This window comes from Physeter macrocephalus, chromosome 20 (assembly GCF_002837175.3).
Source record: "Physeter macrocephalus isolate SW-GA chromosome 20, ASM283717v5, whole genome shotgun sequence".
Classification (NCBI taxonomy): Eukaryota; Metazoa; Chordata; class Mammalia; order Artiodactyla; family Physeteridae; genus Physeter; species Physeter macrocephalus.
The window spans coordinates 21,445,559-21,473,233 of record NC_041233.1 but is presented as its reverse complement, the minus strand read 5'-3'; the positions used below and the strand labels follow the sequence as shown (position 1 = coordinate 21,473,233).

The 27,675-nt window shown below is 42.5% G+C and overlaps 1 protein-coding gene across 22 annotated transcripts in view; it reads right to left on the bottom strand.

Annotated features, from left to right (window-relative positions):
* The window catches only part of LOC102983587 (hexokinase HKDC1), a 74,875-nt gene extending 60,894 nt beyond the window's left edge, over positions 1–13,981 (bottom strand). For 20 of the 22 annotated variants that reach the window (XM_055081067.1, XM_055081069.1, XM_055081068.1 and 17 more), the window contains exons 1-4: positions 10,892–10,935; positions 9,085–9,247; positions 3,040–3,188; positions 2,818–2,937 (exon numbers count right to left, since the gene is read on the bottom strand). In XM_055081067.1, coding sequence (XP_054937042.1) covers positions 2,818–2,937; positions 3,040–3,188; positions 9,085–9,226 — 411 coding nt within the window. In that variant the 5' untranslated portion in view covers positions 9,227–9,247; positions 10,892–10,935. Of the gene's footprint in view, positions 1–2,817; positions 2,938–3,039; positions 3,189–9,084; positions 9,248–10,891; positions 10,936–13,918 lie in introns of those variants that run through there. The other 2 variants (XM_028481580.1, XM_007121035.4) reach the window with 1 other exon arrangement.
* Positions 13,982–27,675: the final 13,694 nt, after the last annotated feature.

Genomic DNA, 27,675 nt, shown 5'->3' with positions numbered 1-27,675 from the left:
AGTGGGGAATAAATGCATGTGATATATTGTTAAGTGAAAAAAAATCTGTACATACAACTACATATTTTTAAATTACACCAACAGTATAACACCAGTATTTAATATAGATATGACTGGAAGGAAAACCCAACAATTCTAGTAGGGTGTATCTCTGAAAGTTTGGATTAGAGGAGTTTCTATTTTCTTCTTTAAACTTTTCAATTCCTACCCTCTTTCCTCTCTCTTGATTTTCCTACCTTGAAAAAGTATTACCATTCTATCATCAGAAACACACACACACACACACACACACACACACACACACACACAGAAATTTCTCTTTGGATAAGACTTTTCTGTTCCCTCACTTAAACAAACAAAACAACAGCAACAACAAAGTGACATCCTCTTTTAATTACACACACACACACACACACACACACACACACAGAAATTTCTCTTTGGATAAGACTTTTCTGTTCCCTCACTTAAACAAACAAAACAACAGCAACAACAAAGTGACATCCTCTTTTAATTCCAATGCCCTGATCTTCTTTAATCATTTTTTAGTTTTACAAAGAATCCCCCTTAGCCATACCTCCTCATAAGAAGTCTTCCCCTTCCCACCTCCTTCTGCACTTACATGGCTGATCAGACTCCACCTTCTCCAAAGCCCTTATTTTCATGTCACAAATCTACATCTGCAGCAGAATCACGGTTAAACAGCTATGCCCACTCTCGGTTATTATTATTAACGCATTTCCCTGTGGCTGAAGCTTTTCTACTTTAGACTTCACTGAAAGGCAGCTTGGGGGGAAATTTTATAAAATGCAGGTAATTCAGCTAGACTTTGAAGAGAAAAAGTTTTTCCCTTCCTCGATATAATCAAGCCATCCTTGCCTCATTTAAATGTCGTCTGAAAACCCTCATTGGGATACAACACAAAATGGGTCAAAATGCTTTCAGGCACCTGCTGGCATTTTAAACAACATTCTAGACCTGTGTCTTTTTGGAAAGTCAGTGTGGTCAGGGAGTTTGTGAGCTTGGGCTGAGCCATTCTTGGCTGTGTGGCCTTGGGTAAGTCTCTTAACCTCTCTGAACTGCATTTTCTCAAATATAAAGTGGAAATAATTATATCTCCCTCATATGATTGCTTTGGGATTTAAATGAGGTTATACACATAAAGAGTTCATCAGCATGCAAGACACTGTCAAAATCTGAGATACAGTCTATCATCATCACCATCATCATCATCATCATCATCATCATATTCCTTCTTCTTGAGGTCTCTGTTCCTAAGCTCAAATAAGAGGTGTTTAACTATTTGGTGAATTGAGGCCTGATTCCTGACTCCTCCCACTTCCCCTACTGACGCGGGGGAACTCTGCTCTTCCAGTCTGCAAACACAAGCGAAGCTCCACCTGGCCTCTTCTAACATTCCCTGAAACCTTCTTCACACTATTTTTTTCTAATTCTTTCTCAAGAAAATAATTAAAAAGTAAACCTCAGCCCATCTCCCATATAGAGAGATGATGGCAAATTCCCATTCAACGGAATCCAATAAATGATTGACTGCACCTTTCAATTGTCAGAGTTATCAAATAGCTATTAAATATAAGACATTGTGCTAGAGACCCTGGGGATGGAGAGGAAGAACAATATAAAATAGTGCCTGCCCTCCAGAAACATCTGTGGAATTGGGGGACAAGGTACAAAAGAATGAAGAGACAAGTTGTATAGGGACAACTGTCAAAACCTTGCAGCTACCATCGATCCAACAGGCACAGTGCTCAGTGCATTACAGATGCTTCTTCTAAGCTTCACCTCAGCCCAGCAAGTAGATATTATCCTTGTTTTACAGATAAGAAAACAAGGGACCCAAGAAGTTAAGTAACTTGCCCAGGGGACACAACTTGTTCTGAGCCAGGATTCAAAGCCAGGTCTGTGGAACGTGAAAACCCATTCTCTTTCCACTATCCCATCATCAATAAGCGGCTCAAGCCAACAATATCAAACACATCCCAAGTCAAGGTGGTCCATGAATTGACTATGAGCTGGGTGTCATGACCAGTCTGTGCAGCAGGAGCTCACAGACCACCACCCCAGGTAGGAGTGGCCTGCGGAGACCTGACTTGCGACAATAACCCCCTGGCCCCAGAAAGCTCATTGTCCTTTTATATGGCCCCTTGTTTATTGTCACAGATTCACATAAGATCAGCTTTGCCTTCTCCCTGTTTACAAACTGAAAATATGAGGCACACAGAGATGGACTACTGGAGACTCCAGGTGGCTAGTGGCACAGCTGAGACTATACATCCCAGGTGCTGGGTCTGTTCAGTAACACTGTCACTCCAGTGACCCCACCTCAGTCCTCCTCCTAAGTGCTCACTGTAGAGGGAGACTCCCCAAGTCTACCCCCTCTTATTCTAGTTAGCTGTGTCAATGCTTCTGAGAGTGGTCGCCAGACCAGCAGCATTCGTATCACCCGGTAACCTATTAGAAATACAAGTCTAAGGCCCCACTGATTAAGAAACTCCTGCATGGGGCCCAGAAATCTGTGTTTAACAAACCCTCCAGGGATTCTGACGCAACCAAGGTCTGAGAGCCACTGAGCTTGGGGGTGAAAACCATTTCGTTCCCTGTGCTGTGCCCCTAGGAAGTGTAAGATCAAGGCGGCCATGTTAACATGTTCCCTGCCTCCCAATTCCACCTCACAAAAAACAAACAAGAAAACTCCTGCTGATCTCTCCTGTTCCCAGTCTGACCCCTGCACGTGCCATTCTCCAGCCCCAAACCCAAATCCTATCCAGCTCCTTCCCTCCCTTGCACCAGCCTTACCTCTTCTAATTTAGTCTGTTTGCAAGGAAAAGAAAAGGTTAGGCCAAGAGGTAATTTCTTCTGCATCAGCTCTTTGGTTCTCATGAAATCTGCCAGACAGTCAGCTACGTATTCAAACAGCTGCAGAGAAGAGAAAGCACAGGACGCGGGGCTAAGGCACGGTCACCCAGGAACTTGATGCCAAGGCCTTCCCCCACCTTCACAGAGCCCCTTCGCTGCTACCTCTGTGCCATTCCCTCGGATAATTTCATTAGGTGTTGGGTAGAACTGACTCTCCATCTGGACATTTCGCTTCCCCTCTTCGGAGACTTGCACCTTCAAGACTCGAAACTTAGATCCTCCAAGATCCAGGGAAAGAAACTCTCCATTTTCTATTAAAAAACAAAGTCCAAAAAGTTATCATTTATTGAGGGTCTGCTAAATAGCAAACTCTGCGTTCGAAGTTGGAGCTGTAATAAATGTCATGAAGTCTCACAACCACCCCCACAAGCCAGGCATCATTATGCCCACGCGCCAAGACTCCAGAAGTGTGGCTGTTGATTTTGTGCCCTCCAAGGGGCAAAGCTGGGGTGTGACCCAAGTGTGCCTGCTTCTGCAGCCTCAGCCCTGCCCACTGGGCCATCCCGTAGGGAATAAACGTGTTCACCTGGAGAGGGCAAATGTGAACTCCCTTCACGCAGGTGGTGTTAGAAATGGGCCTTGACGGTGGAGCTTATTCTAGCCCGCCACAACCCCGGCAACCGGGAGGAGAGAGCTGATACTCCGGGAAACGTGCATACGGCAGAAAAGGCAGGTGGAGTGCAGGGAAGAGAAAGCAGCCCCATATGAGCCTCAGTCTTATGGGCAGAGAGGAGACACTCCAGGAGGGAAAGGAGACAAGAACCAAATGCTGGTCCTTAAGGAGCCAAGGATGCTTAATATTTTGGGCCAGAGCCACTCCAAAAGGAGAAAATGTAACCTAACTGAGTCCAGTATAAGACAGATGCTATTAATAAAAAGGTGGAAATGACACATGTGTTGGGGTGAGGCAGCCCACCCTGATGACTTCAACTCAGATTCCAGCCAGAGTTACTGCCTAGGACCCTGCCAGTATCTTCAGCATCAGCCACAGATATGGGATGGGAACTCATGTGTGCAAACCCTTGAACGAACAAGTCTTTGTATAGAATTATCTATGCTGGAAAAGGGGCTGCATGTACCAGGAATGCTTCATGACATATGGCCAAGGCACGTGTAAGTGAAACTCCGTGACCACAAATCTGGTCACCCAAGTGGCCTTTCTTTGGTACCATGTGACCCTAAACACAGCTGCATGAATCTAAGGAACCAGCTGGCCATTCAGATTCACTCCTTGTGAAATGTGAAATAAAACATAGAGGGAAATTGCTAGTAGGTGGTAAAAACTGAAGTGGAAGCATCCCAAACATCAGAGGTCAGCTGGGTAGCCAAGGTGGCCACATGTATGTAGGCTGAAACCGTGGAGGAAAATTCCTAAGTTCCAATTCCCGTGAAGCCTGAGTGTACCACAGTTCCTGCCCTCAGATTCCCACAAGGTCCTGTGTGTCTCCCTTTTCGGTTTATGTGTCATTGTACTACAAGCCTCCTTTCCTGACCTGCCTTGACTAGGTTTCTCTGTTCCTAGCAATCAAGGAACTAGTGGCAAGCCCTCCCAATGGCGTGGAGCACCGCTCATCAAACTTTAATGTGCATGTAAATCGCCCAAGAATTTTGTTAACATGCAGACTATGATTCACTGGAGGTGGGGCCTGAGATTTTACATTTCTAAACAAGCTGCTGCTGCAGGTCCGTGGAACAAGGTTTAGAGTCCTCATTTATAGACCCAGCCAGCTGGATATTTTGCTTTTGTGGAGATTTCTGGAAAGCAAGATTCTTATCTCCCTAGACCAGCCCTGAAAGGAACCTGATGGAGCCATTTACTTAGGGAGGGACTCCAAGGACCTAATCCTGTGCAACTTTATTAGCACTCATCATGTACCGAGCATCTCTTGCTTTCACAGGTGTTATCACAGGTGTTGCACAGGAAAGAGGGTAGATCACATGATCCATGTACGTATGAACATTTACTGAGCACTGACTTCTTGGCAAGTGACATGCCAGGTGCTAGGGATGCAAAGACGGAAGACGGTGGGCCCCCTGGGAAGCCCATCAGAAATACAGGCAAGGGCTTCCCTGGTGGCGCAGTGGTTGAGAATCCACCTGCCGATGCAGGGGACGCAGGTTCGTGCCCCGGTCCAGGAGGATCCCACATGCCGCGGAGCGGCTGGGCCCGTGAACCATGGCCGCTGAGCCTGCGCGTCCGGAGCCTGTGCTCTGCAACGGGAGAGGCCACAACAGCGAGAGGCCCGCGTACCACAAAAAAAAAAAAAGAAATACAGGCAAGTAAATAAACCATTTCCACACAGTAGGGCACGTGCTCTGATTGTGGGAAGCACAGGGAGCAGTGTCTAAATCAGAGCAGGAGTCAACACCCCAGAGGAAGTGATACAGAGCTGAGTGATGAAGAAAGAGAGCAAGTCAGCCAGCCAGACAGAGGAGAGCAGGGGTCCAGGGAGAGGAGGCCATGAGCAAAGGAATGAGATTGCCTCGGGTGGGAAAGGTCTGCGCTTTTGAGCAGGAGGGACGTGTGACAGAAATGAGACTGGCAGGCAGTCTCAGGTTAAATTAGGAAGGATGTGGAAAAGCCACCCCACCTCCAAGAAATTTGGGATTTATCCAGAAGGTGAGGGGGAGCCACAGAAAGATTTTAAGAAAGATTTTAACCAAGACCTGATTGAGATTTTGGGAAAACGCCTCTGACACCAACCAGGATAGATTGGAGGATTTTAATAAAAACCACATGGTGTGATCCCTTCTGTAACTCTGACACAGAGAAAGGACTCATTGGACCCCAGGGAAAGGAGGACCTGCCTAGAAGAAGAGGGCAACAGTGGCAGGGGGGCCATCAGGATCTTTACGGTGATTATTAAGATCATTATGACCTCTCATCATGGGGCTGTGACGTACAGCTTGGTGACCCTAGTTAATAATACCGTATTGCATATTGGAAAGTTGCTAAGAGAGATCTTAAAAGTTCTCATCACGAGAAAAAAAAATTTGTAACCATGTGTGTTGATGGATGTAACTCGACTTTCTGTTGCGATCTTTTCCTTAATATGTACAAATATTGATCAGTATGTTGTACACCTGAAACTAATGTTATATGTCAATTATGTCGCAATTTTAAAAAATAAAAAGAATACAAATTTAAAAAAAAAGAAATGATCTTTCAAGAAGGTGAGGTTTCCTTGAGAATCCACCAGCTGTAGATGATCCTCCAGTGACCTTTCAGTGGCTCCAGGCAGCCGTGGACACCAGGGGTTTTCTTCTCCTAAGCCATTGGCAGGGCTTGTGCTCCTGTCCCTTCCCCACTCCCTAGTGCAGCATCTCCCAAAGGCGCAGGACAACTGAACGTGTATATTCCTGGAGATTCACCATCTCCAGGGGGAGAGGCCTGAGAAGCCATATGTTTAGGAATCGTCCCCGGTGAGTCTTATGCTCAGGCAAGTGCGGGACCCCTGTCCTAATGCAGACCCCTGGGCCCATCAGCTGACAACACTGGGGCTCCTGGGCTCAACTTGCAAGGCTCACCCTCCGGGAGGCCTAGGAGGCTGTCTGGAGACAGAGGCCAAGAAGAGAGGCAGCTGGGATGGGGCCTAAAGAACCACTGTCACCTTCAAATCACAAGATGGGCACTTCCTGTCCCCCGTCCCTTGTGACTGGTAGAGGAGAAGGCACAAACGATAACCATGCTTTTAAGGCACTTGTAAGAACAGTCAACTGCTGCTCCCTGACTGACAGGCTGGGAGGTAACTAAGGCTCAATCAGGTTACCCCCTCTCAGGGAGGTTCAGATGAAAGAGGGGAAACTAGAGAGTAGGCAAACTCAAAAGGATTTCTCTGGAAATTGAATACATTTCTGAAATGGAGGCCCCAAGAGATTAGGATCTAATTATGAAATCATACCACCAGCTCCCAGGAGCTCTGTAGGACTTGGGACATTTTGAATAATTGAGAGCATTCCTTCCACATGACCTCATCTGATCCTAACGACCCTACAAGTTGGTGGGACAAACTGGCCACGTCCCTTTTACTAATGAGGACAGGAGTACAGTGGTTCTGGGACTTAACAAGGTCACCTGGCTCCACAGGGACTCGGGGCCCAGGGACCTCACTGCAGCAGGATCACTGGTGAGATTTATTGTGTGATGAGAGGCTCTAAGGAGACAGTGAAGAAAGGAGGTGGTGTCTCTCGGCCTGAAGAGGACGCAATTTCTAAAACTTGGTCAGTTTCACTTCCAAACCTTCCTGAAGCAGCCAGGGTCGGGAAGGCACACCTGGCCAGTAGCCTCACACCATCAAAGGCCACTTTCCCTTGCTTCTGGGGACACACCTCTACAAGAGGAACCACAGCACCAAAAGCCAGGAGGACTCTGACCTGGGGCTCCCTCCCTCACACACCTCATGATTCAGGTGCTTCCTCGGAATGCCCCAGATGATCTATCAAGGACACAGTCCCCGCAGCATTCTCAAAGAGCAGTGTCAGAACTCAGCAGAGATTTCAAAGCAGGACTGTCTCTCTCCGCAGCCTGTGTTCCTCCATGGTGGTACACTGCCCACTACACAACCGCCACCAGCAAGGGCACGGGTCTTCCCATCACAGTTCCCAGTTCTCAAACGGCAGAGCCAAGCCACTTGGGCCCAGGCGTTGGCCCAGAGGGGCCCAAAGCCCGCTAATCCGATCAAAGGTCCCTGCTCCTTCAAGAGCCCCAAAGCCCCTGCTGGAGCTTGGTTGCAGAACTGGGGCCCTGACACTGAGGAAGCCCCGTGGTCCTCACTGAGCTCATCTGACCTGAGGATAAAAGTTACACCATGGGGTTCTTATGGGGATTGTATGAGACAGTGAGTCCCTAGCACCGCATGACCATAATAGGTGCCCAGTAGATACCAGTCCTTTCCCTCCTATGGCTTTACCCAGAGGCTGAGAGTGAAGGAGTTTGATGGAACCTCATAGATTCCCTCTAGAGGTCTCTAGGCTATGGTAAGCAAAATAATGGCTCCCCCAAGATGTTTACATTGTAATCCCCAGATCCTATGGATATGTTAGGTTATGTAACAAGGGGGAATTAAGGTTGCAGATAGAATCAGAATTGCTCATGAGTTGACCTTGAGGTTGGGAGATTATGCTGGATTATCTGAGTGGGCCTAATGGAATCACTGGGTTTTTAAATGTGGGAGAGGGAGGCAGAAGGGTCAGAGTCAGAGATTTGAAAATGCTATACTGGGGCTTGAAGATGGAAAGGGCCATGAGCCAAGGAATGCAGGTGGCCTCTAGAAGCTGGAAAAGGCAAGGAAACAGGTTCTTCCCCAGAGCCTCCAGAAGGAATGCAGCTCTGCCAACACCTTGATTATAGCCCAGGGAGACCCACTGCAAACTTCTGACCTCCAGAGTTGTAAGAAAATTTGTGTTGTTTAAAGCTGCTAAGTTTGCGCTAACTTATTACAGCAGCAGTAGAAAGCACATTTTACAGATAGAAAAAGTAAGGCTAAACATTTTGCCAAAGGTCACTGAGATATGACAGAGCTGGGCCTAGAACCTAGGTTTCCTCAATTATTATTTAATATTTTTGCCACTACGTCATACTATCTTCCACTACTTCCTATCTATAGCCTAGAATCTAGATACCTAGGGGTGAAATGACATTTACTATCCATTCTACAAATATTTCAGGCCTAGTATGCATCAAGCACTATGCAGCGCTCAGAGCGCTGTGGTGAAGAAGACACAGACCCTGCCCTCAGGGAGTGCTGGTCCAGTGGGGAGACTCTCATACACAGCAGGGCGACAGGCGCTCTGATAAGAACCTAATCCAGCATGGGGATGCTTCCCAGATGGAGGCAGTAACCTCTACACTGAGATGGAAAAGCCAAACTGGTGTTCATAAGGGGGAGAGTGCTGGGATTCTCCAACAGGAGAGGGAACAGAGTGTGCAGGGCTGAGGCAGGCAGGGAAGAAACAAGGTGCATTTGAACTTTGGCTCAAAACTTTTGGTACTGAGCATGACTGAAGCATAGAGAGTCGGGGGGGTGGGGGTATGTGGAGAGAGGGCTGGAGAGGTAAGCCAGGGAACAGGAGCAAACTTCAGTTACCCATCAGCCAAGAGGGAACCAGGGGGATCAGGGTCCCTGATCCTGATCAGGCTCCACTCACCTGAGCCATCTGGAATGGCCCTGACAAAGGTGGGCAGCATCTTCACCGACGCTGTGGGGTTGGTGTCCTTCCCCAGGCCCTTCTGCATTTCAGCCTGGAACCGAGCCATGATGTCCAAAAGGGTCTCATCGGAGAGCCGCATGTGATACAGGAACCTGTCCACCTGGAACAGATAGCAGAGTGATCAGGGTTGGCTGCTGGGGACACCTGTCCTCCATTCAAGGCTGTAAATTCCCACTCCAGGCATGAAGCTGCATTCCTGACTCGGGACAGCTTCTTGATGTGGATTCCCAAAGGTCCCTTGCCTGACCTCTCATCAGGCTGGGGAGTTAGAACAGAATGGAATGGAAAGCCAGGGAGGTGGGGAGTTATTCCTCTGAAAAACAAGCTCTGAGGAAAAAATGATTCCCCCATTTCTCTGATGGGACAATGGAGGGGCAAAAACGAAGGATTCAATTTCTAATTCCCGGTTCAAGGCCCTCACCGTTGTCCTATTGCCTCTCCTCTGGAAAAGACTAGCTATAGCTTGAACCTCAAATTCCTAAACATGGAACCTTTCTTTTGTGCAATGATAACAATATATATTCACACGTTTCCCCTTGTTTATGGGCCGCTAGGAAGATCAGAGCTAAACTCAGTTTCCAAGTGCAACCTCTAAAGTCCAGTGCTTTAAATTTCCATTTTGTTTTTAACTGAGGTTGTTTTAACTAAGATGAAATTTAATTTTTAAAGCCAGATCAAATTGCTATTGGAAATGAGTGCATGTCACTCAAGTAACCAGAAAATTGGGACAAAGGACCACTACCCCAGTGGAGGGAAGATATAAAAATTACTATTGCTGTGCAGTCCATTTGAAGGTAGTAAGTCACATCATATTACCTTCCTCCCCATGCTAAGGCTAATCACTTGGTGGTGGCAGCCTAGATTCCCAGGGCTCGCTGGGATGGAGTATCAGGAGGAGGGACAGTGGCATAGGTGCCCTGTATTGCCACCCTGCTTTATCTACTGAACAGCCTCTCAATTCATCCAGGTCACAAGGAGGCTTCATCTTGGCACGTTCCTGCAGGAACTGCTCTCCCACACTTTTATCTAAGGCTAAGAACATTTGTTGCAGTATACAAAGTGCTTTCGTGTATGTCACCTCATCTAACCTCCAAGACATCCATTTGAGGCAGTCAGGTAAGGCCAAATTATTGCTCCCAATTGAGAGATGGGGACTCCAAGGCTCAGAGCCATTAAGCAGCATTAGGAGAGCCATAGGTAAGTGGCAGCCCTGGGACTATAATGCAGTCTCCATATTCCTCACTCCATGGCCTGGTTTTGCTTCACAGCTTTGTGCAGGACCCACAAGCCCAACAGACAAGTTATACCAAAGTCCAGGGGTCACATGACCTTTATCATAAGACAGGTACCCAGTCATCAGCCAGGCCTAGAGGGCAGGCATCCCAGTTCAGTCCAGGGCCAGTATGGAGTCCTAGGCCAGTGAAGTGGTCCATGGCTCCAGGGGCTTGGGGGCCAGCGAGAGGCCAGAAAACCATCAGAGAGCCATTAACAAAAGAGGACAATTGGACTTTCAGCATATTTGAGAAGATAGGATGGAACCAGGTCATGCTTCATTAAGGGCTTTCTGTTCACCCCGAGTCTGTTTATGACTAATTGGTTGGCACAACAACACACAAGGAGAAAACCGACAGAAGGGACGTGACCCAAGTAATTGGGGCTTGGGGAAGGGTGAGATGTACTACACGGAGCCTAAACTTGCTTCTTTATCACCCCAAGGCCCTTCAGACAGTGCCCCTGAACGTACTGCTCATTTCTTCTCAGCCCCAGAGTATAAAGACCTCCTCCAGGTAACCCCATAGCATCATCGTTCGTATGTAAGTAGTGGTTTTGAGGCCCTTTGGGGGTAGTTTGCCAGCTGAAGCTTAACAGTCATTCAGGACTTTGGGTTACTACTCCTGCTCTTTCAGTAAGTTAAAGTTATGACAGACAAATGTCAACTTAGCGTCAGTTTCTTGTTTACTCTTTGTATCTTCCACAGCACCTGGTACAGTAGTTAGAAGGGAAGAATGAAACATACGTTGGAACAAAAAGGCTGTATTTTAAATCCAAACAGGGGATTTGAGGCCTGTATAAGCAGGCCCACAAGTCGCAGGCACCAAGGAAGAGTACTTGAGTTCAGAAAACCAAGTCCACTCTTGGAGTGATTCACAAACCATGTGACACCGGATATCTTCTAAACAAAAGAGCCAACAAGCATCACATTTAACGTATGAAGAGCAAATTCAAAACTGCAAGCTCAGAGCTGATGAATTACAGGATGTGGGAGCCGGAAGGGACTTTACAGATCACTTAGTCCAAAGATCCTGTATTATGAATCGAGAGTCATAAAATGGTTCAACTCTTGAACCCAGTGATGTCACTTCTGGGAATCTATCCTTAGGAAATAATCCCAAATATGGAGAACATTAAATACACACCAATGTTTATCATAGCAATATTTTATTTGTTAAAAAAGTTTATGAAAGTGGCTGAATGTCCAACAAGAGGGAAAAGGTTAAATTATGGCATATCCAACTTGACTGAATATTAGGAAGATAATTATGGAGAAATGTACTTAAATGGTTACGTTATAACAGTAAGTGAACTATACAGATCCACAGTGGTACACACACTATAACTGTAAAAACATCCACTGTGAAAAAAGACAGCAAGGGCTTCCACGTGGCAAATATGACAGTGTCTGTGAGAAGGGTGGGATTAAAGGTAACATTTCCACTTTTCATAACGTTGACTTACTAAACTGTAAAAAGTACACAGGGAAAAACCTAACCAGTTCTTCTCTTATGAATGAACAATCTGCAGGTCAGTGACCAGACCCAGTCCGATGTTATCAATAGGTCAAATAATATCACTACATTGAATTGGAAAAGATCTCCTCTCCTCTCCTCTCCCCTCCCCTCCCCCTTTCCCTCCTCCTCCCCCTCCCCCCTCTCCTCCCCTCTTCCTTTTTCTTTCTCTCTCTTCCTTCTTTCCTTCCTTTCTCTTTTTTTCTCTTCCTTCTTTCCTTCCTTCCTTCTTTCTTTCCCTTCCTTCCTGTTTTGTTTTGGTTTAGTTTTAATGTTGGTATAAGGAAATTTTAAAAAATTGTTCCAGGGTCTGAATAGTAACCCTCGTAGGCAAGTAGCACCCAGGATCTTGACAACTCTAGAAGCAGGAAGCACAGAAACTATGGAGGGGACTGGCTACCTTACCGGGATGGAGAAAGAGCCCGTGCCTTTTGACCAGGTGTGTTGTCACCACGAGGAGTGAATGAGTTGGTGTTCTCAGAACATGTGACTCAACGCAGCAACTCATAAACTAGCCACCCTTGCTACCCCAGACACCTGCTGGCTCGCTCATCACGGTGGCTGGAAAGTGCTCCCGACTATCCCTGCTCAGCTCTCTCTTAGCTATCTTGCCTTCCCCTGGGAGAGAGAGAGAGGGGTCAACCCCAGGCCTTGACAAACACTGACCCTCCTCCCAGAAGGACCTGGAACAGATCAGTGGAGGCTGCAATCCCACCTCCTGGGCCTGCACCTGGGCTGGTGGACAAACATGTCTAGCCTGATTCTTGGGTCTAACTAAAGGTTAACCACCACAAAGGGGCCCAAGGAAACGAAACTAATTTGCTAGAACTAGAGGTATAAAGGTCCAAAGACTCCCCTTGAGGGCTGGAGAGACATCATGCAGGTTACATCTTTACTAAGAGGTCGTAACAGAAAATGAATTCTTAAGCAGTGCTGTACAGGACTTTTCCACCTCCTTAAGAAGCTAGTAGAGAGCTCCGTGAATCTAATCAATAAACGAAAATTAGGATAACTCTGATTGATTTACAATATTTTAAGATTTGCTATAACCTGCAACCCAACTCCCTAATGAACAGAATGTAGTGGGAGGTTATCCCACCCAGCACAGGAGGGCTGTCAGGTGCCACGCTTTCTTTCTTTCAGTTTGAAAAGCCAGGAGGCATCACGACACAATGGAAAGAATGCTGAAGGAGGATTCAGAGGTTTGGGTTTAATCCTCACTCCACCTTAAATACCTGGGTAATCTTGGCTAAATCCACCTGCTGGGAGGACTTCTGTTATCTATAAATTGAGAGATGCTGGTGCCCAGAGCCCTGCCACTGGCAGCTGGTGTGGCTAGAGGGGCAGGCTGGGCTCACTGGTGTGGCTAGAGGGGCAGGCTGCCAGGAGAGAATGCTGGTGGCTGGCCCCCATTTGAGCCTTGGCAACTGTTAACCAGCCGACCTTGGAATCAATTTTGTAGACAGTTTTCTTGGGCAAAGTGGCAAAATAATGCACATCATTAAGAGCACACCACTGGCCAACAGCACGTGCCAACAATATATATTTTGATTACTGTACGTAAAAACTCACACCCCTCTTGGTATCCGTATTTATATCCTTTCAAGCATGTGAAGAATCATGTGAATTACCTTAAGAGTTCTCAAATTTTCTTTAAAAATGACTCTCCTTTGTAGCCTTTCCCCCAAACATTCCTCACATCAAACACAATTGTCTTCAAGCTTTCTAAAGACTTTCTCCTCATCCCCTTCCCGTCTGGTATCTGCCAGGAAGTCCGAGTGAAATTGAAGGCTCAGGACAGTATGCAATGTGCAGCCCATGGGAGATTTACTTCCTCTTCCCCTTCTGCGAGTTTTTACTTGCCTCTGTGCACCCTGTACCATTTCTAATAAGCTCTCTTAAATCTCTTCACATGTAGGCACGGGATCAATTAACTCTGTCAGGGAAGACTGAACCAGGTATCTCTCGGCTCTGTGAGTCCTTACCTTCTTGATCTGATCCTCCTTCAGCTTGGTGAAGTAAAATGCCATCAAGTGTACCGCAAACATTTTCCCCAAGTTTGGTTTCTCCTGAGGTGAGCGGATATTTCCGTGCAGCGTTCACTCCCACGTCTCTGGAGCGCTGCACACTTCCAGTCCAGGCTGGATCCCTCTGGGGAACTAGGTGCTACAGATTAAATACTTCCAGGCTGCTTAGTTCAATGATTAAACTTTGCCCCCTGTCTCTGGTCCCTCCCTCCAGCACACACTTGATTGTCTAATAGGAGGCTCAGGATGGTAGCTGAGGGTTGGTGGAGGGCAGGCAGGGGATGGGTTGCTTGACTCTTTGAGAATCGGGTCCCACAAAATCTCGTTGCTAAGCAACACTCTCAAGCTAATGTCCCACCAAGCCCACTCAGCCGAGGAAAATCTTCTGAGAAGTTGGGCGTTAAACAAAGCCAACTCTCAACCAGCTGAGCTGCTCTGCACATGTCTACTCTCAGGCTTTTCTCTTTAGTCCTTCTCTTCTCAGCACAGGAGTTATATACTCCTAACTCTCTGCTCCTCAAGATCACTATCTTAATTAAGACCAAGTATTGCCCTGGTCAGAGAGGTTTCAAGAATGTTGGGGCAAATTCCTTCATTTGTGACCAATCAAATCTCTTAGCTTACAGCCCTTGGTAATGGAAAAAAAATCAATAAAGGTTTATCTATTTACAATGGTAAGCCAGAAAACCTTGATATCCCAGCTAATGAACCAGAAAAAAATTAGCCATGAGAAAGAATGAAGTCACCCGTACTCACTGGGAAGCTGCTGCTGGAGAGAAAAACTGAAGTCACAGACGGGAAATGTCTCAGACCACCAGGATATTTGGTTCACTCACTTATCTCCCTCCATCATACTTGATGTGAGAAGGACCCAGAAAGGGGTCAATGTATGGGTACAACAGACCTTGCACTCTTCCTGCAGTCATTGGTCAGTTGATGAAATCAACAACAACAACAATGCTGTTAACAACAGCAGCTCACATGGATAGAGCACTTACTATTTCCATTTTATAAATGAGAAAATTGAGGCCCAGAAAGGTTAATTTGCTCAAAATCACAAAGCCTATAAATAGTACAGTGAGGAATGAAACCCAGGAGTTTCATTTCAGTGCCCAGCTCTTAAACAATACATAATATTGCCTTTCTTCCTTTTCCATGCAATAGATACTCAGTTAATAGCTACTACTAGCAGCAGCATTCTCTCGGGTTATTGCCAAGAATTCCAACCACAGTTAACCCTTGAACGACACAGGTTTGAACTGCATGGGTCCACTTACATAAGGATTCTTTTCAATAGTAAATAATACGGTACTACATGATCCAGGGTTGGTTGAATCCGCCTGTAGATGTGGAATCACAGATATGGGGGAACCACTTGTACAGAGGGCCGGCTATTAATTATAAGTAAATTTTTGACTGTGTGGAAGGTCCAGCGACCCTAACCTCTGAGTTGTTCAAGGGTCAATAGTACTTGGAAAACTAAACACAGAGATATCACTTCAACAGGATCTTCCCAGTGGGGGAAAATGGCAAATGAAGAGATTCCTGACCATAACATCCCAAATACTAATCAAATGCTTACTAAAATTAGCAACTGATCTGATGTTAATGAAGGTCAGCTGGGCACCCCAGTGTTTCTCTGCTCCTATAGGCACCTGCTCTACAATACAAAGGGAAAAAAATGAGTTTTCCTGGTCAACTTAGCGGCCTCAGCTTTGTTTGCTTTGCAACTGCATAATCTCATTAATCAAGACAATTGCCAGACAAAATTGCCTGGTGAGAACCTTCACCAGCTGCCTCCTCAGAAGCCACTGATTCTCCAATCAGTGCTCTTTATCCATCCATCATGTGGATGAGCCATTGGAAGTCTAGCCTAAGCCCAGGGTGTTTGATTAAAATTACTCAGATGCTTTTCTCAGACAGATATAAAACCGTCTCCCAGAATGAGAAACACTATCCTTTTCAGTGTGTTTACCCCTCAGACTATGAACTCTTCTAGCTCCTTTACTTTGTCGTTTCTACAAACAAGCAAAGGCTAATCTTTAGTTGTTGACACTATTCAATCCCCCATGTGGAACTGGTATTCTGAAACAGACGTGCTGTCCCTGAGTCTGCACTGGATGAGGATAACATCCTGGGCAGGTCACCCGCCTACAGGTGATAACAGTATTGTCTTAATTCCTTCATTTAAAAAGTAACCTCAGGTGCAGTACGGCACCAAGGTCATTGACTTATTCAACATAGGGATAAGGGGTTACAATGGCTCATGGACAAAAGGACACAAAGCTATAACCAAAGATCTCCACAATCTAGTTGTTGCTTTTATGTGCCAGATAGGCAGCTTTTGGGATTTTAATTAGGCAAATGACACCAGAGGATTTTCAGCTATTACATCATTCCATTTTTTAATCTAAGCACATTGGCATCTACATTCCAGGTCTGAGCTGACTAAACCAAGAAGCTTAATGATTATAAAAATCACATGTATTTGAAGTCATCTAGTTCGGCCCTCTCAGTTTAGAAAGACAAAAATAATTCGATTATTTTACCATTCCTCATCTGATTATTTCAGTTCAACCACTGGAATTTTTCACCCTTATTAAAGCTCTACGTAGCTATTCAACGATATACAAGTCTTATAAGCACTTAGATTTTGCTTAAGAACACCATTTGAGGGTTAGCGCTGCTAAGTGACATTTTAGTTAAAACGTATTACCTGTCTGGCCCAAACCTTCCATGTAAGAAGGAACTCTCTCATATCTATACACATTTCTGTTTCCACAGAGCTGGCCCTTATGGGAAGACCTAAAGACAATATCTGCTTTCCTTTCAGTATTGAGCACAGTAGGAGGACAAGAAGTGCAACACAATTTACCTATTATTTAGTAAACACTTGTATTGATATAATGTTTACTACGTGTTTTACAATATTAATTCCCACCACAACTATCATTCTCTCCATTTTACAGATAGAGAAACTGAGGCAAAGATCCCAAGTGGTACATGGTAAAATAGATATTTGAATGCAGGCAGTGTGGCTTCAGAGTCCATGCTTACCCACTGTGCTACACTGGCTCTCATTAACCTGGAAGCAAAGCACAGGGGAAATACAGGACCTAAGCTAGGGAAACCTAAGCTAGGGAAATACAGGACCTAAGCTCAGTGGAAAGTGCACAGGCCCTGACTTCCCACTTTGGCTCTGCCCTGACTGAAGACAAAGGCTCCAAGTTCATATCTGTAAAGGGTTCATAGCTCCCTTGTGGTCATTTGCAGAATAAAAGTAAATGAGATCACATAAGAGAAGCCATGCATCCCATAGGGGGCACACTAAAACATCCCTTTAATCTAAGCCTTCACCTAGCTCAGTACCCCTTCTTAAAACTGCTATTTCATCTCATCCTATGTAATCCCTTAGGATAAAAAAAATGCATGCAGCCCTTTCAGTACATTCAGTAAAACATAAAACATATATTACTTATATATGGAATCTGAAAAATAAATTAGTGAATATAACAAAAAAGAAACAGACTCACAGATATAGAGAATAAACTAGTGGTTACCAGTGGGGAGAGGGCAGGGAGGAGGGGCAAGATAGGGGTGGGGGAGTAAAAGGTACAGACTACTATGTATGAAATAAATGAGCTACAAGGATATACTGTACAACACAGGGAATGTAGCCAATATTTTATAAAAACTACAAGTGGAATATAACCTTTAAAAATTGTGAATCACTAGGTTGTACACCTGAAATTTATATAATATTGCACATCAACTATACCTCAATAGTAAGCAAACAAACTTGAATAAACTTTAAAAAAAAACATAACTGTAAACCATTAGAAGGTACCAGTTCCATTTATTGGAATTATAGAAACAATTAGGAATTTTATAAATATTTTATTCCTGTTACTAAAGAAAACAGATCTTGAATTCTGTCCCCTGTTTTTTTAATGATATGTCCAAAGTTAAGTTGTCCATAATATAAAACAGTCTGCCCTGCTGGTATTCCACATGCTGCAAAAGAATAAGAAAGAGAGTGTGTGAAAGAGCAAACTGCCATAAAAGAAAGTCAAAGTAGAAACTTTCAAACCTTGCCAGCAGTTACAGTTACTATGGCGTTGCCATGGGAGCAACCACAAATGAAGCAGAAATGTTAACTTCAGCAAGTTTCAAAAGAATACTACTGATAGTTTTTTATAGGTTTATTCCTGACCCAAGAGCAGTCAGGGAATGCTCATGAAGAAATGAGCATGTATGTTAACTACAGTTCAATAAAAATCAATTAATTAATTAATATTTAATAATTTTAAAATGGGTGCATATTATTCTGTATGTACATAATACCTAAATAAATTTGATTTTTAAAAAAGGGGGAAAAAAGAAAGAAATCAACTGCACACAATTATTTTTTATCACAACTGTACATTAAGAGCTGTATTTGCAAAATACGTAAGTGTGGCATAAACCCACAAGGACAAGAGAGCTTAACATAATTTTGGAAGACAGAAAGCTGACAGGTAAGTAACAGCTTAGCAGAGGAAACACTGACACCTCAGTGCCTGCAGAGACTGACTGACTGCACCAAGAAATGAGCAATGACATCTGTAACTCTAGAAATGCTCAGGAATTGAAGGCCTTCATACTTCAGAAAAGCAAAAGGCTGAAAAAACAAAGAGATTGGCTAAAAGTGTATATAAAAAAACAATTAGGTCCCAGGTGTGCCCTCTGCCTAGAGCAATGAGTGACCACTCCACCCCCACCCCTCGAGGAGAACAGGTGTTTATTCTTTGGAGAGAGTGAACCCAAAAGCCTCTGGACTTGGGACCTTCAGGCACCCAAGTGGGAGTGCGGCACAAGACAGAAAACAGGGCCACCAAATAAAACCGTCAAATTCAACAGTGAGACCCCAAACCACTTTTTTCTGTCCAATTTTCACCAGCAAACATCTATCTGTATACACCCCTTTCTTCCCTCATTGGGAGGAGCTGGGGGATCCAGTTTATCCTCTGGTAAAACTATATGGCCTCAGATAAGGAAAAGGCAAAACAATAGCGACAGTAAACAGATCAGTGGTTGCCAGGGGTTTGGAAAGGAGGACTGAGTAAGTGAAGCACCGAGAAGTTTTTAGGGCAGTGAAACTATTCTGTATAATGCTGTAACAGTGAATATATGACAATACATTTGTCAAAACCCATACAACTTTACAGAACAAAGAATGAATTTAATGTATGAGAATTTAAGAAAATATTCAGGAGATCATGGATGCAATGGGAATGACAATATAACAGTATTACAAACGTATGAAATAGCCTCACTGAAGGGGATGGGAAGAAAAGATGCTGACCTGAGTAACTTTGGAAATGAGTGAGTACTCTGGGTGATGAAGCTGTTTTCCCCAAGAGATGGCTTAATAATTCTGAAATCACTGTAAGTGTACAGTCATCTCTCAGTATCTGTGGGGGATTGGTTCCTGGAGCCCCTGCAGATACCCAAATCCGCATATGCTCAAGTCCCTTATGTAAAAAAGTGTAGTACAGTGAATATAGTTGTAGTACAATGAATACAGCTTTCAAGTCTGCAGATACAGAGGGCCGAATGTATACTGGAATTAGACAAACAAGTAAATGGAGGGTGGATGGCGGGAGGTAGTTTTCTCACTGCTAGAGTGGGAGGCCACAGACAAGCGAGTAGAGAAGGCTAGAATGATCCAGGTTCTGGATTAGAGTTGAGGCCATCAGTATAAACTCATGATTAGCTTAATATAAATACAGATGGATAGATATATTGTGTATATACACACACAATATATATATATACATAAATACTTGTAGATATGTATATGTACATAAGTTGGTATACTCATATATATTTCCTTGCTCTGTAAGCTGAGAGACCCTGGAAGCAATGATACCCAGCAGCAACAAGAATACGTAGCACTCAGATCTTGGTTTCTAGTATCATTCTCCACACCACCCTGCCGGCAAAAAAAAAAAAAGAACCAGGGCTCCTTGGAGAAATGTCTGATCTAGAACTAGGCAGAGTATATACAAGATGAGTCTTGAGCATCTTGTAGTGCCAAAAAAAATAAGAATGCGAAAAAAAAAAACCACAATAACAACAACAAAAACAAATGATGTGGATATATCAAAGGGACACAAGACCAACTGAAAGAGCTTGCAATAACCAAAGCTAGAACAATTTGAGCAACAAGATGAAGTATTATTGTATTATAACCCAAAGTATAAAATAAATACCCATCAAGCCATACTAATATAAATAAATTGAATGAATAAATAAATATGGGAGAAAAGACAAATTTCCCACGCAGAATAACTCCAAATAATTTATGTAGATACCCCCCTACCTCCAAGGAGGTGGAGCATACACCCCTCACTCCTGAAGTGTGGGCTGTGCATAGTGACTTCTTTCCAAAGCATACGGCATGGAAAGGCGGTGGGGAGGGGTCGGAGAGAGTACTTTACAGTGGAGAAACCTGATGAACACTACCTCGGCCAGATGATCAAGGTTAACATCAACAGGGAGGTCATGTTGATAGTATGTACCTTTGACATGGTGTGATAAGAATAGCATTTTACCTCTGTGGTCTTCCTCTCAAAAACCCATAACTCCAGTCTAATCCTAAGAAAAACAACAGACAAATCCCAATTGAGGGACATTCTGTAGAATACGTGACTAGTCCTCCTCAAAGCTGTCAAAGCCATCAAAAGTAAGGAAAGCCTGAGAAACTGCCACAGTGAAAAAGAGTCCAAGGAGACGTGACAACTAAATGTAATGAAGTAACCTGGACAGGACTCTGGAACAGAAAAAGGACATTAGGTTAAAAACTAAGGAAGTCTAAATGATCTGTGGTCTTTAGTTAATAATAATGTATCAGTCTTGGTTCATTAATTATAACAAATGTACCACACTAATGTAAGATGTTAACCATAGGGGGAACTGGGTGTGGGGTATATGAGAACTCTTTTGTATTATCTTTGCAAACACAAAACTACTCTAAAATTTTTTTAAGTTTATTTTTAAAAAACCCTACAGATGCTGATATTTGGGGCATACGCTAAAAAAGTCAGCTTACACCCCATTTAGCCAAAGCAATCATGAGAAAGAAAAACAAAGCTGAAGGGATTACAATACCTGATTTCAAGCAGTATTACAAAGCTAGCAATCAAAACAGTATGGTAGGGACTTCCCTGATGGTGCAGTGGTTAAGAATCTGCCTGTCAATGCAGGGGACACGGGTTCGAGCCCTGGTCCAGGAAGATCCCACATGCTGCGGAGCAACTAAGCCCGTGCGCCACAACTACTGAGCCTGTGCTCTAGAGACCGCAAGCCACAACTACTGAGCCCGCATGCCACAACTACTGAAGCCCGTGTGCCTAGAGCCCGTGCTCCGTGACAAGAGAAGCCATCGCAATGAGAAGTCCGCGCACCACAACGAAGAGTAGCCCCCACTCGCCACAACTAGAGAAAGCCCACGCACAGCAACGAAGACCCGTTGCAGCCAAAAATAAATAAATAAAATAAATTTATTTTTTAAAAAAACAACAGTATGGTACTGGCATAAAAACAAGCACATAGCAGTGAAACAGAATAGAGAGTCCAAACATAAACCCCCATATATATAGTCAGCTAATTTTTGACAAGGGTGCCAAGAATACACAATGGGGAAAGGACAGTTTCTTCAATAAATGGTGCTAGGAAAAACTAGACATCACATGCAAAAGAATGAAACTTACCCTACACCATTCACAAAAATTAACTCAAAATCAATCAAAGATTCAAATGTAAGACCTGAAGCCATAAAACTCGCAGAAGAAAACATAGCGGAAAAGATCCTTGACATTGGTCCAGGCAGTGATTTCCTAGATAAGTCACCAAAACACAGGAAACAAAAACTAAAATAAACAAGTGGGACTACATTAAACTAAAGAGCTTCTGCATAGCAAAGGAAACCATCAATAAATTGAATAGACAATCTACAGAATGGGAGAGTTTGCTAACCATATATCTGATAAAGGTCTAATATCCAAAATATATAAAGAACTCATACAACTCTACAGCAAAAAAAGAAAAGAATCCAATTAAAACTGGGCAAAGGACCTGAATAGCCATTTTTCCAAAGAAGACATACAAATGGCCAACAAATACATGAAAAGATGGTCAACATCACTAATCATCAGGGATATGCAAATTAAAACCACAGTGAGATTTCACTTCACACCTGTTAGGATGGCTTTTATCAAGAAGACAAGAGATAACAACATTGGTGAGGATATGGAGAAAAGGAGACCCTTGTGCACAGTTGGTGGGATTGTAAATTGAGATGACCATTACAGAAAACAGTATGGCAGTTCCTCAAAAAATTAAAACTTGAAGTACCATATGATCCAACAATCCCACTCCTGGGTATACATCCAAAGGAACTGAAATCAGTATCTCACAGCAATATCTGCATACCCATGTTCATTGCATCTTTATTCACAATAGTCAAGATATGGAAACAACCTAAGCGTCTGTCAACAGCTGAATGGATAAAGAAGATGTGGTGTATATATACATACAATGGAATATTATTTAGCCATGAGAAAGAAGGAAATCCTGCCATTTGGAACAACATAGATGGACTTTAAAGGCATTATGCTAAGTGAGGTAAGTCAGAGAAGGACAAATACTGTATGATCTCACTTATATGTGGAATCTAAGAAAACTGAACTTGTGAAAACAGAGAGTGGAATGCAGTTACCAAGGGCTGGGGATGGGGGAATTGGGACGATACTAAAGGTACAAACTTGTAACTAGTAAATAAATAAGTTCTGGAGATCTAAGGTACAATATAGTGATTATAGTCAATAATACTGTATTATAAACTTTAAAGTTACTAAGAGACTAAATCTTACCTACTGTTAACATAAAAAGAAATGATAAATATGTGACATGATAAAGGTATTAGCTAATGCTCCTGAAGTAATCATATTACAATATATAAACACACTGCATACCTTAAAATTACAGTGTTATGTCAATTATGTCTCAATTTTTAAAAAAGCCAGCTTATGATCCAATCAACCTACATCAAAACCCAAAAGCCTTACCCATGTAAACAGAGCTTCCTATTAGCTTAATTCCTCACTTTTTTTTTTTTTTGACCACACTGCAAGGCATGTGGGATCTTAGTTCCCCAACCAGGGATTGAACCCATGCCCCCTGCAGTGGAAGCATGGAGTCCTAACCACTGGACCACCAGGGAAGTCCCATAATTCCTCACTTTTAAATATGAACATAGCCAAAGACTACTAGACACTAAAGAAAAGTTTCCAATGGTAAAAGCAAAAACCAAACAAGAAAAAAAAATGTAGGAAACAGAAAAACACTTAAAACAAAAACTATAATATCTTTAGGGAGATAAGATATTGATTGTATCCATGAAACAAGAACAAGAGGATAACTAAAAACAAGGGTGGGAGCAGGGGGGAGGGAGAGGAACTATATGACACTTAAAAGAAAAATTCAGTACTTTTTTCCTAGCAAGAGTTTTAAGCTCAAAAAGAGAAATTTAACTTTGAGCCATAACTGATAAAAAACTTATATGAATCTATAGGGAATGTCCTAATAAAACTTCAGGGAATAATTTAAAGGTGTATTCTCTAATGCATTTTCCAATATTTTTTGATTGTATTAAACATTCATATTCTCTGGTTACATTTTACAGCACTCTTAATTAGCTTTGAGTGGTTTAAATTCCACTAATAAGATAATGGCCTCTGAGAAATACATACAGTTGTACTAGGATTGTCTGTAAATGAATAAGGATAATACACACATGCATACATTGTAAACTTTGCTGTAACAATACAATATGATGTATTAAGTTGGTAAGGGAAGAAGAGCATTAGCTGAGGAAAATAAGAGAAGCTAAAAAGTTTTAAGATCAAGGCAAGATTTATAGTTAAAAGAATATGTGAAAATATATGAGTTCTAATATTACTAAAAATTAAATAACAGGAGTCAGAACTGATAATTCAGCTGGAAATCATTTATGTGAATTTGCACATATAATTGAGTAAAAAGTCACAGTATATGGACCAGGTGGTGATGAAATTAAATCACTGTGCAGAACTAAATCATGGGAGGTTTTTCTTCTATCATCTCAAGGTAGACTCTTCTAGTGGCTGAAAGCCTCCAAGAAAAGGCCAGCACTGAAAGCATCTACTTTCTGAGAACTCAGTACTGCCAGCTGTTAGAATGTCAATATTCTCAAAGGAACCCTCCTACACTGTTGGTAGGAATGTAAATTGGTACAGCCACTATGGAGAACAGTATGGAGGTTCCTTAAAAAACTATAAACAGAATTACCATATGATCCAGGGATCCCACTCCAGGGCATATATCTGGAGAAAACTATAATTTGAAAAGATACATGCACCCCAATGTTCACTGCAGCACTGTTTACAATAGTCAAGACATGGAAGCAACCTAAGTGTCCACTGACAGATGAATGGATGAAGAAGATGTGGTAAATACATACGATGGAATATTACTCAACCATAAAAAAGAATGAATGCCATTTGCAGCAACATGGATGGACCTAGAGATTATCATACTAAGTGAAGTAAGCCAGAGAAAGACAAATCATATGATATCGCTTATATGTAGAATCTAAAAAAAAAAAAATTTTACAAATGCACTTAAGTATGAAACAGAAATATGACCCATAGACATAGAAAACAAACTTATGGTTACCAAAGGGGAAAGGAGGGGGGGAGGGATAAATTAGGAGTTTGGGATTAACATATACACACTACTATATACAAAATAGATAACCAACAAGGACCTACTGTATAGCATAAGGAACTATACTCGATATTTTATAATAACCTATAAGGGAAATGAATCTGAAAAAGAATATACACAGGCACACACACATATATATACATAACTGAATCACTTTGCTGAACACCTGAAACTAACACAACATTGTAAATCAACTATACTTCAATTAAAGAAAAATGAGAGAATGCCAACATTCTCATAATAAGCAACAAAAGTCTTACCTTCTTTCTCCCACATTGCCATACTCCCCTTTATTCTTCTGAATTCCGTAACTCTTTCTTTTCAAATGTGTACCTGAATCTCTTCTCAGATGTAGACATTACACTGTTTATTGTTACTCCTCTTATTTTCAAAATGAAAAAAGGAACTATCAAATAATGAGCTCTAAGAAATGAAAACTAACAGAGAAAATTAAATTTTCAATAGGTTAGAAGATAAAGTTGGAGAAATTGCCTAGAAAGTAGCAGAAAAGTCATGAGTATAATTTTAAAATACTGATTTAACAACCACAAAAAGGAATAACAGCTATATCAAAAGAGAAATGGAGAAAAGGAATGATTTAAGAAAGGAGTGATTTAAGAAAGCTAAATCCTCACCTACTGTAACAGGAAATCAGTAGCTAATGCTTTAAAATGATGACTCAAGAGACAGTAGTAGATGTATATTATGCAGAGTCAATGAGGTAAATATTAGAAGAAATAGATAAGAGAGTTGAAAATGCTTGTTTCTGGTTTTTAAAGCTATGTATATATTCCTTTGACAAAAATTAATTTTTAAAACACAGCTTAAGCTTACTTGGCTTATGTATATAGAGTTAGAGGTAAGTTAATGTGCAGAAGTGTGGCTTAGGGGAAAGTTCTTATTTCCAAGTGAGCTTTGTTTTGAATTTATATTATATACTACTTTTAAATACATGTGATCAACATCTATTTATCAGTTTTTAAAGAATAACAATGAGTGATAAACATGCTAAGAAAATGAAAATGCAGCTGCTAAGAGGAAAGAATAAGTCAATTTGTGAACATTACAAATTACTTACGGAACTTTAAAAAATATATATGATCTCGACCTAATTACAAGCACTTGAAAAAGAAAACATCTCCCAGCAGGGAATTATCAATTTCACTGCACTTTACAGGTGTGTCAAATAGCAGTTCAAAGTAGTCACTGACGGAATAGAGACACAGGCCTACCAGAGAATGGACTTGAGGACACGGGGAGGGGGAAGGGGAAGCTGGGACGAAGTGAGAGAGTGGCATGGACATATATACACTACCAAATGTAAAACAGCTAGCTAGTGGGAAGCAGCTGCATAGCACAGGGAGATCAGCTCAGTGTGCTGTGACCACCACCTAGAGGGGTGGGATAGGGAGGGTGAGAGGGAGATGCAAGAGAGAGGAGATATGGGGACATATGTATAACTGATTCACTTTGTTATAAAGCAGAAACTAACACACCATTGTAAAGCAATTATACTCCAATAAAGATGTTAAAACAACAACAACAACAACAAAGTAGTCACTGAGGTTACAATCCTTTCCCAAGCCTCTATAAGCACCAAGGGCTTTTCAAAGGCCTGGACTGGTTAAGGAGCACATGATATTGAATCTCTGGGCAGATTCTAAGAGCGTAGCTTTAAAGGACTTCAAAAACGCCTCCTCAACCCAAATTTGCCAAAAGTAGCTTCTTAAATTCAGTCTTCAAAACCCGATCCTATTTCAAAAGCTTTTTTCCCCTTCTCCGGCATCTTTCTGCCCATTAAGACAGCTACTGTTTATCATCTCTGTTGGAATTGTCCCATGCTGAGTGACAGACTTTTAGATAATAGTGCTCAGAAGCATGTTTATAAACATTGTTATCTCTGTTCAAGTTTATGTATTTTACAACCTTTGAAAATAGAGGAGGGAAACAGCCTAATTCATTTATCCATTTGCTTCTCTTGTCAAACCACAACTTTTCATTATATCCTCATAGGTTTGTTTTCAGTTGGACACACAAAGAATGACTGCATCATAATTACAGACTCCCAGGTCTGAGTTGTAAGAAATTTTGGTGATTTGTGATGACAGTTTTGTGTGTGATTCACAATAAGTCATTTTTCAAAAGACCCAATTCCATTTTGTATACTCACACTCGTCCAGAAACAATGTACAAAGCATTGCAAGTCACTGGTTATTACTGTTAACCACTTATGTACTAACCACATTTTACTAAATTACCCAGATCTGTACTGATGGAACTGAGGTCGGCATCTAAGCCTCAGTCCATACCCAATGCTGATGTTCAGCTGAATCCACAATAGTCCAAGGAGGGTTTTCAGGCAAGTATTTCAAAACCTGTTAGAAAACTGCAAGAAAAAAAAGAAGTTTTGGAAAGATTGAAAACATGACCTTATTGAAATGTATGCCTTGAACTTAGCTTGCCCCATAAGCCCACAAAGAAAGATAAGTGACATGTCAAACTTGTAGCAGAGAAGGAAGACCTGATTTCACAGTGACAATTTTAAACACACTGCAGAGTTATTCAGGGCCACTCCAATTATATTTTTCATTTTTTGTTTCACCTGATTTCATCTTTCTTTTAATCTCTTCCTCTGCCTAACCACAGAGCTCTCCCTCCCCCACAAAGACGGGAAAGGTGAAAAGTAAACTATCACTAGTATTTATAAACACTGTAGCTCAATGTTCAAGCAGCCCTTCTCTGACAGCACCCCACCCCCACTCCTCTTATCTGAGGCTTCACTAACATTTAACTTGCAAGTGTCTTGCCTAAGTGTCTTCTCTGCCTTACCAATTCTAGCTTCCAAACTGGAGAAAGTGAGAGAATTAATAACCCTCTAAGGGCTTCCCCTGGTGGCACACTGGTTA